This window comes from Patagioenas fasciata, chromosome 28 (genome assembly GCF_037038585.1).
Source record: "Patagioenas fasciata isolate bPatFas1 chromosome 28, bPatFas1.hap1, whole genome shotgun sequence".
Lineage (NCBI taxonomy): Eukaryota > Metazoa > Chordata > Aves > Columbiformes > Columbidae > Patagioenas > Patagioenas fasciata.
The window spans coordinates 4,882,299-4,898,448 of NC_092547.1; the positions used below are offsets into that span (position 1 = coordinate 4,882,299).

Below are 16,150 nucleotides of genomic sequence, written 5' to 3' on the forward strand. Positions count from 1 at the left end.
GCCTCCCCTGCCGCGCCGGTACCGAGCGGGACGCGGTACCGGAACGAGAGGCGGCGGAGCGGAGCCGGTAGGGGGCGGTAGAGCGGGAGAAGCGCAGGGCGGGGCCGGCAGGGGGCGGTAGCGCTCGGGCGCGGCGCGGCGCGGCGCGGCGGGAGGCGGCCGGGCCCGCTCGAAGATGGCGGTGCGGAAGAAGGACGGCGGCCCCAACGTCAAGTACTACGAGGCCTCGGACACCGTGAGCCAGTTCGACAACGTCCGCCTGTGGCTCGGCAAGAACTACAAGAAGGTAGGGTGTGGGGATGGGAGGGGAGGCGCCGGTACCGGCCCCCCCCCCCGCCCCACCGGGCCCGGTTTGCACGGCCCCGCCGCCGCCATCGCTGCCCCCGCCCCCCCGGGCTCGGTCGCGGTCCCGGTCCCGGCGGCGCTGACCCCCGCTCCCCGGCTCCCCCCAGTACATCCAGGCCGAGCCCCCCACCAACAAGTCGCTGTCGAGCCTGGTGGTGCAGCTGCTGCAGTTCCAGGAGGAGGTTTTCGGCAAACACGTCAGCAACGCGCCCCTCACCAAACTGCCGGTGAGACCCCGGGACCGGGGCGCGGGGGGACCGGGGGACGCGGCCCCAGCGGGGACAGCGGCGCGGGGACCCGGGGACAGCACCTCCGGGAGCGGGGGACAGGGACCCGGGGACAGCACCCCCGGGAACGGGGGACAAGGACCCGGGGACAGCACCCCCGGGAACGGGGGACAGGGACCCGGGGACAAGGACTTGGAGACAGCACCCCCGGGAGCGGGGGACAGAGACCCGGGGACAGCACCCCCGGGAGCGGGGAACAGGGACCCGGGGACAGCACCCCCGGGAGCGGGGGACAGGGACCTGGGGACAAGGACCTGGGGACAGCACCCCCGGGAGTGGGGGACAGAGACCTGGGGACAGCACCCCCGGGAGCTGGGGACAAGGACCTGGGGACAGCACCCCCGGGAGCTGGGGACAAGGACCTGGGGACAAGGACCTGGGGACAGCACCCCCGGGAGCGGGGGACAAGGACCTGGGGACAAGGACTTGGAGACAGCACCCCCGGGAGCGGGGGACAGAGACCTGGGGACAGCACCCCTGGGAGCTGGGGACAAGGACCTGGGGACAAGGACCTGGGGAGGGCACCCCCGGGAGCGGGGGACAAGGACCTGGGGACAAGGACTTGGAGACAGCACCCCCGGGAGCTGGGGACAAGGACCCGGGGACAACACCCCCGGGAGCGGGGGACAAGGACCTGGGGACAGCACCCCAAAGAGCTGGGGACCGGGAGCTGGGGACAGGGACCCGGGGACAGCACCCCCATGAGCTGGGGACAAGGACCCGGGGACAACACCCCAAAGACTTGGGGACAAGGCTGAACAGGGACAATGACATCAAGACCCCAGGGAAGGTCCCCAAAGACCCAGGGACAAGGACCCAAAGACCCAGGGACAAGGCTGAGTAGGGGCAGCACCTCAAAGACCTGGGGACAAGGACCCAAAGGCCCGGGGACAAGGACCCAGTGACCCGGGGACAGCACCCCAAAGACCCAGGGACAAGGACCCAATGACCTGGGGACAGTGCCTCAAAGACATGGGAACAAGGCTGAACAGGGATAATGTCCCCAAGGCCCCAGGGAAAGTCCCCAAAGACCAAGGGACAAGGAACCCCGAAGACTTGGGGACAAGACTGAGCAGGGACAGTGACCCCAAGACTCTGGGGACAAGGACCTGATGACTGGGGACAAGGACCTGATGACTTGGGACAAGGACCCAAAGACCCACAGACAAGGACCTGATGACCCGGGGACAGCGCCCTAAAGACCTGGGGACAACAGTGAGCAGGGACAGTGACTGAACCCCAGGGAAGGTCCCCAAAGACCTGGTGACAAAGCCCTGAGCAAGAGTGGTTCCCAAAGCTGCGGGGCCAGCACCCCAAAGGGCTGGGGACAGCACTGGATGGAGCGGGGACAGTGTCCCCACGTGGGGACAGTGTCCCAGCAGTGCAGGACCTGCACCCCAACCCAGGGACAGAGCCTGATGTGGGGATGTCACCCCAATATGGGGGAGGGCACCCAGACCTGGGGATGTCACCCCAACATGGGGATGTCACCCCAATGTGGGGATGTCACTGCAATATGGGGATGGTACCCAGACCTGGGGATGTCACCCGTATATTGGGATGTCACCCAGACATGGGGATGTCACCCCAACATGGGGATGTCACCCCAATATGGGGATGGCACCCAGACTTGGAGATGTCACCCCGATATGGGGATGTCACCTCAACGTGGGGATGTCACCGCAATATGGGGATGGCACCCCAATATGGGGATGGCACCCAGACCTGGGGATGTCACCTCAACGTGGGAATGTCACCGCAATATGGGGATGGCACCCAGACCTGGGGATGTCACCCCTATATTGGGATGGCACCCAGACATAGGGATGTCACCCCAACATGGGGATGTCATCCCAACATGGGGATGTCACCCCAATATGAGGATGGCACCCTGATATGGGGATGGCACCCAGACCTGGAGATGTCACCCCAATATGGGGATGTCACCCAGACCTGGGGATGTCACCTCAACGTGGGAATGTCACCGCAATATGGGGATGGCACCCAGACCTGGGGATGTCACCCAGACCTGGGGATGTCAGCCCAGCATGGGGATGTCACCCCAACATGGGGATGGCACCCAGACCTGGGGATGTCAACCCAACATGAGGATGTCACGCAGACCTGGGGATGTCACGCAGACCTGGGGATGTCCCCCAGACCTGGGGATGTCACCCCATCCGCCTCCCCCCGACATTTTCCCCCCGTTACAGATAAAATGCTTCTTGGATTTCAAGGCGGGGGGAGCCCTGTGCCACATCCTGGCGGCCGCCTATAAGTTCAAGAGCGACCAAGGATGGTGAGCACCAGCGGGATGGGGGGGTCCTGTGGATGGGAGGGGGCTTGGGGGGGGGTGGTCTCATGGCCCTGGGTGGGGGGTCCCCTCCCTGGGGACGCCCTGGGGAGACCTGAGCTGTGGCTTTCATGAGAGTCGCTCTTTTCTTCCAATAAGGCGGCGTTTCGATTTCCAGAATCCCTCGCGGATGGACCGCAACGTGGAGATGTTCATGACCATCGAGAAATCTCTGGTGCAGGTAAGAGACCCCCCCTGTGCCCCCCACCCGGGACCCTTTGTGTCCCCCCCACCCGCTCATGGCTCCGCTCTCCTTCCCCAGAACAACTGCCTGGCGCGCCCCAACATCTTCCTGCACCCGGAGATCGAGCCCAAGCTGCTGGGCAAGCTCAAGGACATCGTCAAGAGGCACCAGGTGGGTGGCAGCACCGGGGTGGGGGCGCGGGGGGGCCCGCCTGGTGTCTCACCCCCCCTTGGCGCTCCCCTCGCAGGGCACGGTGACCGAGGACAAGAGCAACGCGTCCCACGTCGTCTGCCCCGTCCCCACCAACCTGGAGGAAGGTGGGTGCAGGGGGAGCCACCCCGCTCCTGGGGGGTGTTTTTTGGGGGGGGGGGGGGCACAGCCCCGCGTGGCGGCTCCGCGCTCAGCACGGCCCCGTCCGTCTGTCCCGCAGAGGAGTGGGTCCGGCCGGTCATGAAGCGCGACAAACAGGTCCTGCTGCACTGGGGCTACTACCCCGATAGGTGAGGGGTTCTGGGGGGGCTGTGGGGACCCCAGGGACCCCCCCGCACCCACGGGGCACCCGGTTGCTGCGGGTGCTGCTCTCACCCCGTCCCCCCCGCAGCTACGACACCTGGATCCCCGCCAGCGAGATCGAGGCCTCGGTGGAGGACGCCCCAACACCGGAGAAGCCGCGCAAGGTAATGGGGTCCCCCAGGTTGGGATTTGGGGGGTCACGTCCCCTCCATGCGCTGCCTAATGTGTCCCCCCCACCCCGCCCGGCAGGTCCACGCCAAGTGGATCCTGGACACGGACACGTTCAACGAGTGGATGAACGAGGAGGATTACGAGGTGACGGACGAGAAGAGCCCGGTCGCCCGCAGGAAGAAAATCTCGGCCAAGACGCTGACGGACGAGGTGAGGGTGGGAAAGCGGCTGGGGGGGCGCGGGGGGGGCTCCCCGTGACCCCCCCGTGTGCCCCCCAGGTCAACAGCCCCGACTCGGACCGGCGGGACAAGAAGGGCGGCAACTACAAGAAGCGCAAGCGCTCGCCCTCCCCGTCGCCCACCCCCGAGGCCAAGAAGAAGAACGCCAAGAAGGGGTGAGCGGGGCTGAGCTGGGGGGAGCAGCAGCATCCGACCCCCCCTGGGCACATCGCTAACGCGGGGGGGTCTCTCCCTTCACAGACCATCCACCCCCTATAATAAATCAAAGCGCGGGCACCGCGAGGAGGAGCAGGAGGACCTGACCAAGGACATGGACGAGCCCTCGCCCGTCCCCAACGTGGAGGAGGTCACGCTGCCCAAAACAGGTCAGGGGGGCTGGGGACCCCCATGGGGCTCCCCCCACATCGGGGGCCTATTCTTGGGGGGCTCAGCGTCGTTCCCTCCGCTGCAGTGAACACCAAGAAGGACTCGGAGTCGGCGCCGGTCAAAGGGGGCACCATGACGGACCTGGGTGGGTCGGAGCCGCCGGGGCTGCTCTCCTATTCCTATTTATTGTCATAACTGATAATCTGAGATTATTTAAAAGCAAATAGCGATATTTTATTGTTCTATGTATTATAATCCTGCGAGGCGCAGGCTCTTGAACGTGCCAATCGTTCCAACTCAACATGTTCTCTGTTTTTCCCCAGATGAGCAGGAGGATGAGAACATGGAGACGGCTGGCAAGGTGAGACCGCTGACGTCCGCCTCCTTATCCCCCTTGTCCCTCGTTTGGGTACAAAAAGAGCCCTTTCTGCCCTTTCCCTCACCCCCGGGGCCGTCGTCCTCCCCCTGCTCTGGGTGAGGATGAGGATGAGGAAGGGCACAAAGCGGGAGCTCCGACCCGTTTTGCTGTCTGTCAGGACGAGGAGGAGAACGGCACGGGGAGCAAGGGGGAGCAGGCGAAGAACCCCGACCTGCACGAGGACAACGTGACGGAGCAGACGCACCACATCATCATCCCCAGCTACGCCGCCTGGTTCGACTACAACAGGTGAGGGCGAGGAGGGTGGTTTGGGGTGGCTGAGGATGAGGAGGGTGGTTCGGGGTGGTTGAGGATGAGGAGGGTGGTTCGGGGTGGTTGAGGATGACGAGGGTGGTTTGGGGTGGCTGAGGATGAGGAGGGTGGTTCGGGGTGGTTGAGGATGACGAGGGTGGTTTGGGGTGGCTGAGGATGAGGAGGGTGCCCCGGGCTCACCCCGAGCGGCTCCTCTCGCAGCGTCCACGCCATCGAGCGCCGCGCCCTACCCGAGTTCTTCAACGGCAAGAATAAATCCAAGACGCCCGAGATGTGAGGCTGAACCCTCGTCTCCCCTTCTCTTCTCCCCTTCTCTTCCTCTTCTCTCTTCTCTCTGCTCTCTCTCGTTTCCTTTTCCTTTTCCTTCTCCTCTTCTCGTCTCCCATTCTCCTCTTCTCCCTTCCCTTCCCTTTCCCTTTCCCTTCCCTTCCCTTCCCTTCCCTTCCCTTCCCTTCCCTTCCCTTCCCTTCCCTTCCCTTCCCTTCCCTTCCCTTCCCTTCCCTTCCCTTCCCTTCCCTTCCCTTCCCTTCCCTTCCCCATCCCTCCCCTCCCCTCCCCTCCCCTCCCCTCCCCTCCCCCTTCCCATCCCTCCCCTGCCCTCCCCTCCCCTCCCCTTCCCCATCCCTCCCCTCCCCTTCCCCATCCCTTCCCTTCCCTCCCCATCCCTCCCATTGCCGGGGGGGCCACAGCCGGTGCTGACACCACCTCTCCCCCCCAACATTTCCCCCCCAAGATACCTGGCTTACCGCAACTTCATGATCGACACGTACCGGCTGAACCCCCAGGAGTACCTGACCTCCACCGCCTGCCGCCGCAACCTGGCCGGGGACGTCTGTGCCATCATGCGGTGCGTCCCCTTTGTCACCGCCGTGGGGCTGGGGGGACAGTTCCCCCCCACCCATGGCGTCTGAGCCGCGTTTCTCCGCAGCGTCCACGCTTTCCTGGAGCAGTGGGGTCTCATCAACTACCAGGTGGACGCTGAGAGCCGTCCCACCCCCATGGGCCCCCCACCCACCTCCCACTTCCACGTCCTGGCCGATACGCCCTCGGGGCTGGTACCGCTGCAACCCAAGACCCCCCAGGTGGGTGACGCGGGGGTCCCCAACCACATGTCCCCCCCTCTCTGCCTTCCCCCCGGTCCCCAGTCGCGGGGTGGGGGGGTCGCACAGCTTCGATCCGTGCCTCAGGGCCGGCAGAGCGACGGGGACGCCAAGACGGGCCGCAAGAGCAAAGAGCTGGACGAGCTGGTCAGCGAGCCGGTGAAGGGGAAGCCGGAGCTGGTAGGCGGCTCCTTGGGGACCGTCCCCCCGCCGCTGGCCGAGGAAGGCTCCGTCCCTCCTCCCCCTCGCATGCCGCCCTGTCCCGGGGAGCAGGGACGCGTCCCGTCTCGTCGTGTCCCCCCCGCAAGATTCTTCTCGGGGATGATAATGATGATGGTGGGGGGCTGTGGGGATGGACGCCGCGCCGTCCCCAGCGCTGTCCCCAGTGTCCCCTCTCCTCCCCCGGCAGCAGACGTCGGCCTCGCAGCAGATGCTCAACTTCCCCGATAAGAACAAGGAGAAACCCGCCGACATGCAGAATTTCGGCCTCCGCACCGACATGTACACCAAGAAAAACGTCCCCTCCAAGGTGAGCACCCCGCGTCCCCCTCTGTGTCCCCAAATTGTAAGTAGAACGTTGCTCCTCATCATAAAAATAACATTGAGGTGCTGGAGGAGGTGATGGAGTCACCATCCCTGGAGGAGTTGAAAAGGTGTTTAGATGAGGTTTAGGGTTTAGGTTTAGTGCTGGGGTTGGGTTCTGGTTGGATTGGTGGTCCTGAGGGTCTGTTCCAACCGAAATGGCTCTGTGATTCCAACCCGCCGCCCCTTTTTCGTCTGCGCCCCCCCCAGAGCAAAGCGGCCGCCAGCGCCACGCGGGAGTGGACGGAGCAGGAGACGCTGCTGCTGCTGGAGGTGAGCGGGGGCTCCATGGGGACACTGGGGGCTCCTTAGGGACACTGGGGGCTCCTTAGGGACACTGGGGGCTCCACGGGGACACAGTGACGCCAGGGGCTCTACGGGGACACCAGGGGCTCCGTGGGGACACAGTGACACTGGGGGCTCCATGGGGACACTGGGGGCTCCACGGGGACACAGTGATGCCAGGGCCTCTGCGGGGACACCAGGGGCTCCGTGGGGACACAGTGACACTGGCGGCTCCATGGGGACACTGGGGGCTCCTTAGGGACACTGGGGGCTCCACGGGGACACAGTGATGCCAGGGGCTCTGCGGGGACACCAGGGGCTCCGTGGGGACACAGTGACACTGGCGGCTCCATGGGGACACTGGGGGCTCCACGGGGACACAGTGATGCCAGGGCCTCTGCGGGGACACCAGGGGCTCCGTGGGGACACAGTGACACTGGCGGCTCCATGGGGACACTGGGGGCTCCTTAGGGACACTGGGGGCTCCACGGGGACACAGTGATGCCAGGGCCTCTGCGGGGACACCAGGGGCTCCGTGGGGACACAGTGACACTGGCGGCTCCATGGGGACACTGGGGGCTCCTTAGGGACACTGGGGGCTCCACGGGGACACAGTGACGCCAGGGCCTCTGCGGGGACACCAGGGGCTCCGTGGGGACACAGTGACACTGGGGGCTCCATGGGGACACTGGGGGTTCCTTAGGGACACTGGGGGCTCCATGGGGACACAGTGACGCCAGGGCCTCTGTGGGGACACCAGAGGCTCCGTGGGGACGCAGTGACACTGGGGACTCCACGGGGACACAGTGCGCTCCATGGGGATACCGAGGGCTCTGTGAGGACACCATGGACTCCATGAGGACACAGTGACACTGAGGGCTCTGTGGGGACACCAGGGGCTCCACGGGGACACAGTGACACCAGGGGCTCTGTGGGGACACTGAGGGCTCCGCGGGGACACAGTGACACTGGTGGCTCCATAGGGACACTGGGGGCTCCTTAGGGACACTGGGGGCTCCACGGGGACACTGGGGGTTCCTTAGGGACACTGGGGGCTCCACGGGGACACAGTGATGCCAGGGGCTCTGCGGGGACACCAGGTGCTCCATGGGGACACAGTGACACTGGGGACTCCACGGGGACACAGTGGGCTCCATGGGGATACCGAGGGCTCTGTGAGGACACCATGGACTCCATGAGGACACAGTGACACTGAGGGCTCTGTGGGGACACCAGGGGCTCTGTGGGGACACTGACGGCTCCGCGGGGACACAGTGACACTGGTGGCTCCATAGGGACACTGGGGGCTCCTTAGGGACACTGGGGGCTCCACGGGGACACGGTGACGCCAGGGACTCTGCGGGGACGCCAGGGGCTCCGTGGGGACACAGTGACACTGGGGGCTCCACGGGGACACTGGGGGCTCCATGGGGACACTGGGGGCTCCATGGGGACACAGTGGGCTCCATGGGGATACCAAGGACTCTGTGGGGACACCATGGACTCCATGAGGACACAGTGACACTGGGGGCTCTGCGGGGACACCGAGGGTTCCGCAGGGACACAGTGACTCTGGGGGCTCCATAGGGACACTGAGGGCTCTGTGGGGACACTGAGGGCTCCACAGGGACACTGGGGGCTCTGCAGAGACACTGGGGGCTCTGCAGGGACATGGTGACTCTGGGGGTTCCACAAGGACACCAGGGGCTCCATGGGGACATGATGACACCGAAGGCTCCACAGGGACACCAGGGGCTCTTCAGGGACATGGTGACTCTGGGGGTTCCACAAGGACACTGGGGGCTCCATGGGGACACGGTGACACTGAGGGCTCCACAGGGACACCGGGGGCTCTGCAGGGACATGGTGACTCTGGGGGTTCCACAAGGACACTGGGGGCTCCATGGGGACACGGTGACACTGAGGGCTCCACAAGGACACCAGGTGCTCCATGGTGACATGGTGACACTGGGGCTCCACAAGGACACCAGGGGCTCCATGGGGACACCGGGGGCTCCACAAGGACACCAGTGGCTCTGCAGGGACACCAGGGTCTCCATGGTGACACCGGGGGCTCTGCGGGAACACCAAGGGCTCTGGGGGGATACAGTGACACTGGGGGCTCTGCAGGGACACCGGGGGCTCCATGGTGACACCGGGGGCTCTGCGGGGACACCAAGGGCTCTGAGGGGATACAGTGACACCGGGGGCTCTGCAGGGACACCGGGGGCTCCATGGTGACACCGGGGGCTCTGCGGGAACACCAAGGGCTCTGGGGGGATACAGTGACACCGGGGGCTCCGTGGGGACACCAAGGGCTCCACGGGGCCGCGGTGACAGCGCACACCACCCACCAACCCCCCCGTTCCCGTCCCCGCAGGCCCTGGAGATGTACAAGGACGACTGGAACAAGGTGTCGGAGCACGTGGGCAGCCGCACGCAGGACGAGTGCATCCTGCACTTCCTGCGCCTGCCCATCGAGGACCCGTACCTGGAGGACTCGGAGGCCTCACTGGGCCCGCTGGCCTTCCAGCCCATCCCCTTCAGCCAGTCGGGCAACCCCGTCATGAGCACCGTGGCCTTCCTGGCCTCCGTGGTGGACCCGCGCGTGGCCTCGGCCGCCGCCAAGTCCGCCCTGGGTAATGCGGGGAGTATAGGGGGGTGGGACGATCCTATAGGGAGATGGTCCTGCAGGTGGGAGTGGGGACTAGAGGGAGAGGGATGAGTCCTATGGATGGTCCTATGGGGTGGTAGAACGGGTCTTACAGGGAGAGAGGGCAAGACCTATAGGGAGATGGGAATGAATCTTATAGGGACTTGGGAATGATACCTATAGGGAAATTGGAATGAGTCTTACAGGGAGCTGGGAATGACACCTATAGGGAGATGGGAATGAGTCCTATAGGGAGAGGGGTCCTGTGGGCAGGTGGGAATGGGGACTAGAGGGAGAGGGATGAGCTCTATAGACGGTCCTATGGGGTGGTAGAACGGGTCTTATGGGGAGAGAGGGCGAGACCTGTAGGGAGTTGGGATGGGTCTTATAGGGAGATGGGAATGAGGCCTATAGGGAGTTGGGAATGAGGCCTGTAGGGAGATGGGAATGAGTCCTATAGGGAGATGAGAGTGATGCCTATAGGGAGATGGGAATAAGTCCTATACAGAGATGGCAATGACACCTATAGGGAGATGGCAATGAGTCCTATAGGGAGTTGGGAATGACACCTGTAAGGAGATGGGAATGAGTCCTATACAGAGATGGGAATGATGCCTATAGGGAGATGGGAATGAGTCCTATAGGGAGATGAGAGTGATGCCTATAGGTAGATGGGAATGAGTCCTATACAGAGATGGGAATGACACCTATAGGGAGATGAGAATGATGCCTATAGGGAGATGGCAATGAGTCCTATAGGGAGTTGGGAATGACACCTGTAAGGAGGTGGGAATGAGTCCTATACAGAGATGGGAATGAGTCCTATAGGGAGATGAGTGATGTCTGTAGGGAGATGGGAATTGTGCCTATAGGGAGATGGGAATGAGTCCTATAGGGAGTTGGAAATGACACCTATAGGGAGATGGGAATGAGGCCTATAAGGAAACTGTAATGAGCCTTATAGAGTCTGACAGGGAAACGAAATGGGATGAGCCCTATAGGACATTCTGTAGGGGGGGCAGGACAATCCTGAGGGGAGACGGGACGAGACCTGTGAGGGGTTGGGACGGGGCTGAGCTCCAGGGCTGGTCCCGTTGGGTCCAGTTGGGTTCTGTTGAGTCCAGTTGGGTCCCTTTGGGTCCAGTTGGGTCCCTTTGGGTCTGGTTGGGTCCAGTTGGGTCATGTTGAGTTGTTTTGGGTTCTGTTTGGTCCCATTGGGTCCAACTGGCTCATGTTGGGTTGTATTGCATCCCTTTGGGTCATATTGGGTTCCGTTGGGTCCGATTGGGTCATGTTGGGTTCTGTTGGGTTCCATTGAGTCCAGTTGGGTCCCTTTGGATCATGTTGGGTCTGGTTGGGTTCTCTTGGGTCGTGTTGGGTTCCATTGGGTCTAGTTGGGTCATGTTGGGTTCTGTTGGGTTCCATTGGGTCCAGTTGTGTCCCTTTGGGTCATGTTGGGTCCGGTTGAGTTCTCTTGGGTCGTGTTGGGTTCCATTGGGTCCGGTTGGGTCCCTTTGCATCATGTTGGGTCCAGTTGCCTTCTGTTGGGTCCTGTTGGGTTCCATTGGGTCCAGTTGGGTCCCTTTGGGTCATGTTGGGTTTTCTTGGGTCGTGTTGGGTTCCATTGGGTCCAGTTGGGTCCTGTTGGGTCCAGTTGGGTTTTCTTGAGTCATGTTGGGTTCCATTGGGTCCTGTTGGGTCCCTTTGGGTCATGTTGGGTTCTCTTGGGTCTTGTTGGGTTTCATTGTGTCCGGTTGGGTTCTCTTGGGTTCTCTTGGGTTCCATTGGGTCCGGTTGGGTCCCTTTGGGTCTCCTGGGTCCCACTGGGTCCCACTGAGGCCCTGGCGATCCCCAGAGGAGTTCTCCAAGATGAAGGAGGAGGTGCCCACAGCACTGGTGGAGGCTCACGTCCGCAAAGTGGAGGAGGCGGCCAAGGTCACGGGCAAGGCCGACCCGGCCTTTGGGCTGGAGAGCAGCGGCATCGCCGGCACCACCTCGGACGAGCCCGAGCGGATAGGTGAGCAGCAGCATGATGAGTTTGCTGGGCCTGGGATGGGGTGGGTGTGATGAGTTTGCCCGATCTGGGGCACAATTAGTGTGATGAGTTTGTCAGAGCTGAGTTGGGGACACTGTGAGGAGTTTGCTCTGCCTGTGTGGGCAGTAATTTGGGGTCTGACCCTGTGCTTGTGTCCCCAGAGGAGAGCGGCTCGGAGGAGGCGCGGGCGGAGGCGCAGCCGGCGGAGGAGAAGAAGGAGGCGAAGGTAAGGGCTGTCCTGGGGAGGGGACACCGGGGGGGCACTGGGGCTGGGACTTGAGCCACCAGACCCCTCCAGGAGCCCCGGGACGGTGTCACCGAGGATGAGGCGAAGGAGAAACCTGGGGAGGCCCCCAAGAAGGAGGAGGAGAAGGGAAAGGAGCCGGAGGGCGAGAAGGAGCCTGACAAGGGCGATGGCGATGGAGTGGGTGAGTTTGGGCTGTCCGGCTGGGCTTTGGGGGACACTGAGCCCCGCCAGGGTCCCGTATCACTGACACAGCCCCCCCCAGGGGAACTGGAGAAGGAGAAGGAGGCAAAGGAGGCACCGGATGAGGCGCCCAAGGAGCCACCGGAGCCCGAGGGCGAGCGCAAGGCCAAGGTGGAGCGGGACATCGGCGAGGGGAACCTCTCCACGGCCGCCGCCGCCGCGTTGGCCGCCGCCGCCGTCAAAGCCAAGGTCAGGGCTGGCACCGGGCCGGGGGCGGGGTGTGACACGTCTGCCGGTGCTGACCCCCCCTTGGCGTCCCCATGTGCAGCACTTGGCGGCCGTGGAGGAGCGGAAGATCAAGTCACTGGTGGCTCTGCTGGTGGAGACGCAGATGAAGAAGCTGGAGATCAAACTGCGGCACTTCGAGGAGCTGGAGACCATCATGGACCGGGAGCGCGAGGCGGTGAGGGGCCGGGGGGGTGATGGGGGATCCGGGGGGACTGGTCTGGATGAGTCCATCAAGGGTTGGTACTGGGACCAGTACTATTCAATATATTCATCAATGACCTGGATGAGGGATCAGCCAGTTTGCTGGTGACACCAAACTGGGAGGAGTGGTGACACTGGAAGCTGTGCTGCCATCCAGAGACCTGGACAGGCTGAGAGTTGGGTGGGGAAAAGTTTAATGAAATAGAACAAGGGCAAGTGTAGAGTCTTGAATCTGGGCAGGAACAACCCCAGGTTCCAGTGTAAGTTGGGAATGAGCTGTTGGAGCGGTGAAAAGGGACCTGGGGGTCCTGGGGACAGCAGGGTGAGCATGAGCCAGCACTGGGCCCTTGTGGCCAGGAAGCCAGTGGGACCTGGGGTGGGTTAGAAGGGGGGGTCAGTGGGTCAGAGAGGTTCTCCTGCCCCTCTCCTCTGCCCTTGAAAAAAGGGTTTAGTTCAGATACTATCAGGATATACTTGGGGAACATATATATGTATATAATATATACAGCCATAGCGTCCTGAGAATGCCTGATCTCGGAAGCTAAGCAGGGTCGGGCCCGGTCAGCACTTGGATGGGAGACCAGCTGGGAATCCCGGGTGCTGTGGGCTGAGCCAGCACTGGGCCCTTGTGGCCAGGAAGCCAATGGGACCTGGGGTGGGTTAGAAGGGGGGGGTCAGTAGGTCAGAGAGGTTCTCCTGCCCCTCTGCTCTGCCCCGGGGAGACCACACCTGGAATCTTGTGTCCAGTTCCGTGTGACCCGGGTGTCCCCTGCTGCCCCCCCCGTGTCCCCCCCAGCTCGAGTACCAGCGGCAGCAGCTGCTGGCGGACCGGCAGGCGTTCCACATGGAGCAGCTCAAATACGCGGAGATGCGCGCGCGCCAGCAGCACTTCCAGCACCTCCAGCAGCAGCAGCAGCAGCCGCCGCCCCCCCCGCTGCCCCCGGGGGCTCTGCCCGGGGCCACCGGAGCCCCCCTGGCCCCCACTGCCCACCCGCTGGGCACCCCCGCCGTGGTGGCCCCCACCGAGCCCCTGGGGCAGCCACTGCCCGGGGCCCCCCCGGCACAGCCACCGCCGCCGGCCGTCCCACACGGTGAGTTGGGGACGGGGATGGGGTTGGGGTGGGGGGTCGCAGCACTGGGGGTCTCAATGGTGACACCCCAAGGTGAATTGGGGTGCCCAGTGTTTGGGGGTGAGGGTCTTGGTGCAGACACCTGCACAGTGAGTCAGGGTGATGGGGGTTGGTTTGGGGTGGGGGGGGGGGTCTCAGGATGGGTTTTGGGGGGTGGTCTCAGTACTGGGGGTCTCAATGGTGACACCCCAAGGTGAATTGGGGTGCTCAGGGTTGTGTTTTGGGGGGCTCGGTGCAGACACCTGCATGGTGAGTCAGGGTGATGGGGGGTTGGTTTGGGGTGGGGAGGGGTCCTCAATGGTGACACCCCAAGGTGAATTGGGGTGCCCAGGGTTGGGTTTCGGGGGGCTCGGTGCAGACACCTGCATGGTGAGTCAGGGTGATGGGGGTTGGTTTGGGGTTGGGGGGTCTCAGGATGGGTTTGGGGGGGTCGTCTCAGCACTGGGGCGTCTCAGTGGTGACACCCCAAGGTGAATTGGGGTGCCCAGGATTGTGTTTTGGGGGGGGAGGTCTCGGTGCAGACACCTGCACGGTGAGTCGAGGGGAACGAGGCTGCATTTGGGATGGGGTGGGGGGTCTCAGGATGAGTTTGGGGGGGGGATCTCAGTGCTGGGGGGTGTCTCGATGACACCCCAAGGTGAATTGGGGTGCCCAAGGTTGCGTTTTGGGGGGGTTGGTTTGGGTTTTGGGAGGCGGTCTTAGGATGTATATGGGTTGGGGGGGGGGGGTCTCAGCACTGGAGGTCTCAATGGTGACACCCCAAGGTGAATTGGGGTGCCCAGGGTTGTGTTTTGGGGGGGGGGAGGTCTCAGTGCAGACACCTGCACGGTGAGTCGAGGGGAACGAGGCTGCATTTGGGATGGGGTGGGGGGTCTCAGGATGAGTTTGGGGGGGGGGATCTCAGTGCTGGGGGGGGTCTCGATGACACCCCAAGGTGAATTGGGGTGGCCAGGGTTGCGTTTTGGGGGGGGTTGGTTTGGGTTTTGGGAGGTGGTCTTAGGATGTATATGGGTTGGGGGGTGGTCTCAGCACTGGAGGTCTCAATGGTGACACCCCAAGGTGAATTGGGGTGCTCAGGGTTGTGTTTTGGGGGGCTCGGTGCAGACACCTGCACGGTGAGTCGAGGGGAACGAGGCTGCATTTGGGATGGGGTGGGGGGGTCTCAGGATGAGTTTGGGGGGGGGGATCTCATTGCTGGGGGGGGGGGGGTCTCAATGGTGACACCCCAAGGTGAATCGAGGTAAAATGTTGTGTTATTGGGGGGCTGACAGGGCTTGGTTTTGGGGGGTCACTGACACCCCCCCGTGTCCCCGCAGCCCCGGTGCCGTTCCCTGGGCAGCAACCGCCGTCTGGGAGCCTGGGTGGCAGTGGCCACCCCCCCGTGCCCGGTAATGCCCCCGCGGCCATGCCCTTCGGATTGTCACCATCCGCCATCCCCCCCAGCATGGCTAACCCCCCCGCCGAGCCCCTGGGGGGCACCTTTCCCCCTAACCCCCCCCCCACCCTCCCGCTGCATGGGGCCCTGGCCAGCAGCATGCCGTCCGGGGGGCTGCCCCCCAACTCCCACCCCCCCGGGCTGGCCCTGCCGCACCTCGCGGGGGGGTCGCCCGCCGCGCACAGCCCCGCCATCGTGGCCGCCGTGCAGGGAAGCCTCCTTCCCAACCCCGGCCTCCTCGCAGGTGAGACATTTTGGGCGGGGGGGGGGGGGGGTGTCTTGGTGGTGGGGGGGGGGGCACAACACATTGGGGGGGACACCCCCCCAAGGGAATAGCTTAGGGATGGGAGGACCCATTCATGACCATGGGGGTGGGTGGGGGGGTTGATCTTCCCAGGAGGTGCTCACCCCCCCCCACACACACACAATGTAACACCCCCCCCCCCCGTTTATTTTCTCTCCCCACAGACCAAGGCCCCCCCCTGCAGACGGAGCCCATCGCTCCCAGCCCCAGCACGGCCACCCCCGTCCCCCCCACGCAGTGAAGCCGAGGACGCCGCAGCCCCCCCACCCCGGGGAGACCGACCCTCCTCCCCCCCACAACAGGCACCCCAAACCCCCCCCCCATCCCCCCCTCCCTCCCCGCTTTGGTATTTTTTTATGATCATCCCAAATTTATTTAAGTGCTGGTCTCCCCGGGGACCCTGCGCCCCCCCCGGCTATTTATGAGACAGCTCCGCTCCCCCCCCACATGGGCATTTTACCCCCCCCCCCCAGCTCCTTCTCCATCATCATCACCCCCCCCTTTTATTATTTTTTAATAACAACAATAAAATCCCAAGTCCCTGGGGCGGGAAGAAAGGTC

General features: G+C 63.7%; 1 protein-coding gene across 1 annotated transcript; it reads left to right on the forward strand.

Moving 5' to 3' along the window:
- Positions 1–127: 127 nt before the first annotated feature.
- SMARCC2 (SWI/SNF related BAF chromatin remodeling complex subunit C2) lies at positions 128–16,149 on the forward strand. The gene is given in 30 exon segments (XM_071799848.1): positions 128–286; positions 453–572; positions 2,846–2,931; positions 3,085–3,166; positions 3,248–3,340; positions 3,417–3,486; positions 3,600–3,669; positions 3,771–3,846; positions 3,932–4,063; positions 4,132–4,247; positions 4,333–4,457; positions 4,544–4,603; positions 4,782–4,819; positions 4,995–5,125; positions 5,351–5,422; positions 5,883–5,996; positions 6,078–6,231; positions 6,337–6,429; positions 6,659–6,778; positions 7,042–7,104; positions 9,497–9,755; positions 11,625–11,786; positions 11,966–12,030; positions 12,103–12,232; positions 12,314–12,480; positions 12,560–12,694; positions 13,517–13,811; positions 15,167–15,406; positions 15,409–15,529; positions 15,754–16,149. Coding segments are annotated over 30 exon segments (3,696 nt in total). The 5' UTR covers positions 128–175; the 3' UTR covers positions 15,950–16,149.
- Position 16,150: the final 1 nt, after the last annotated feature.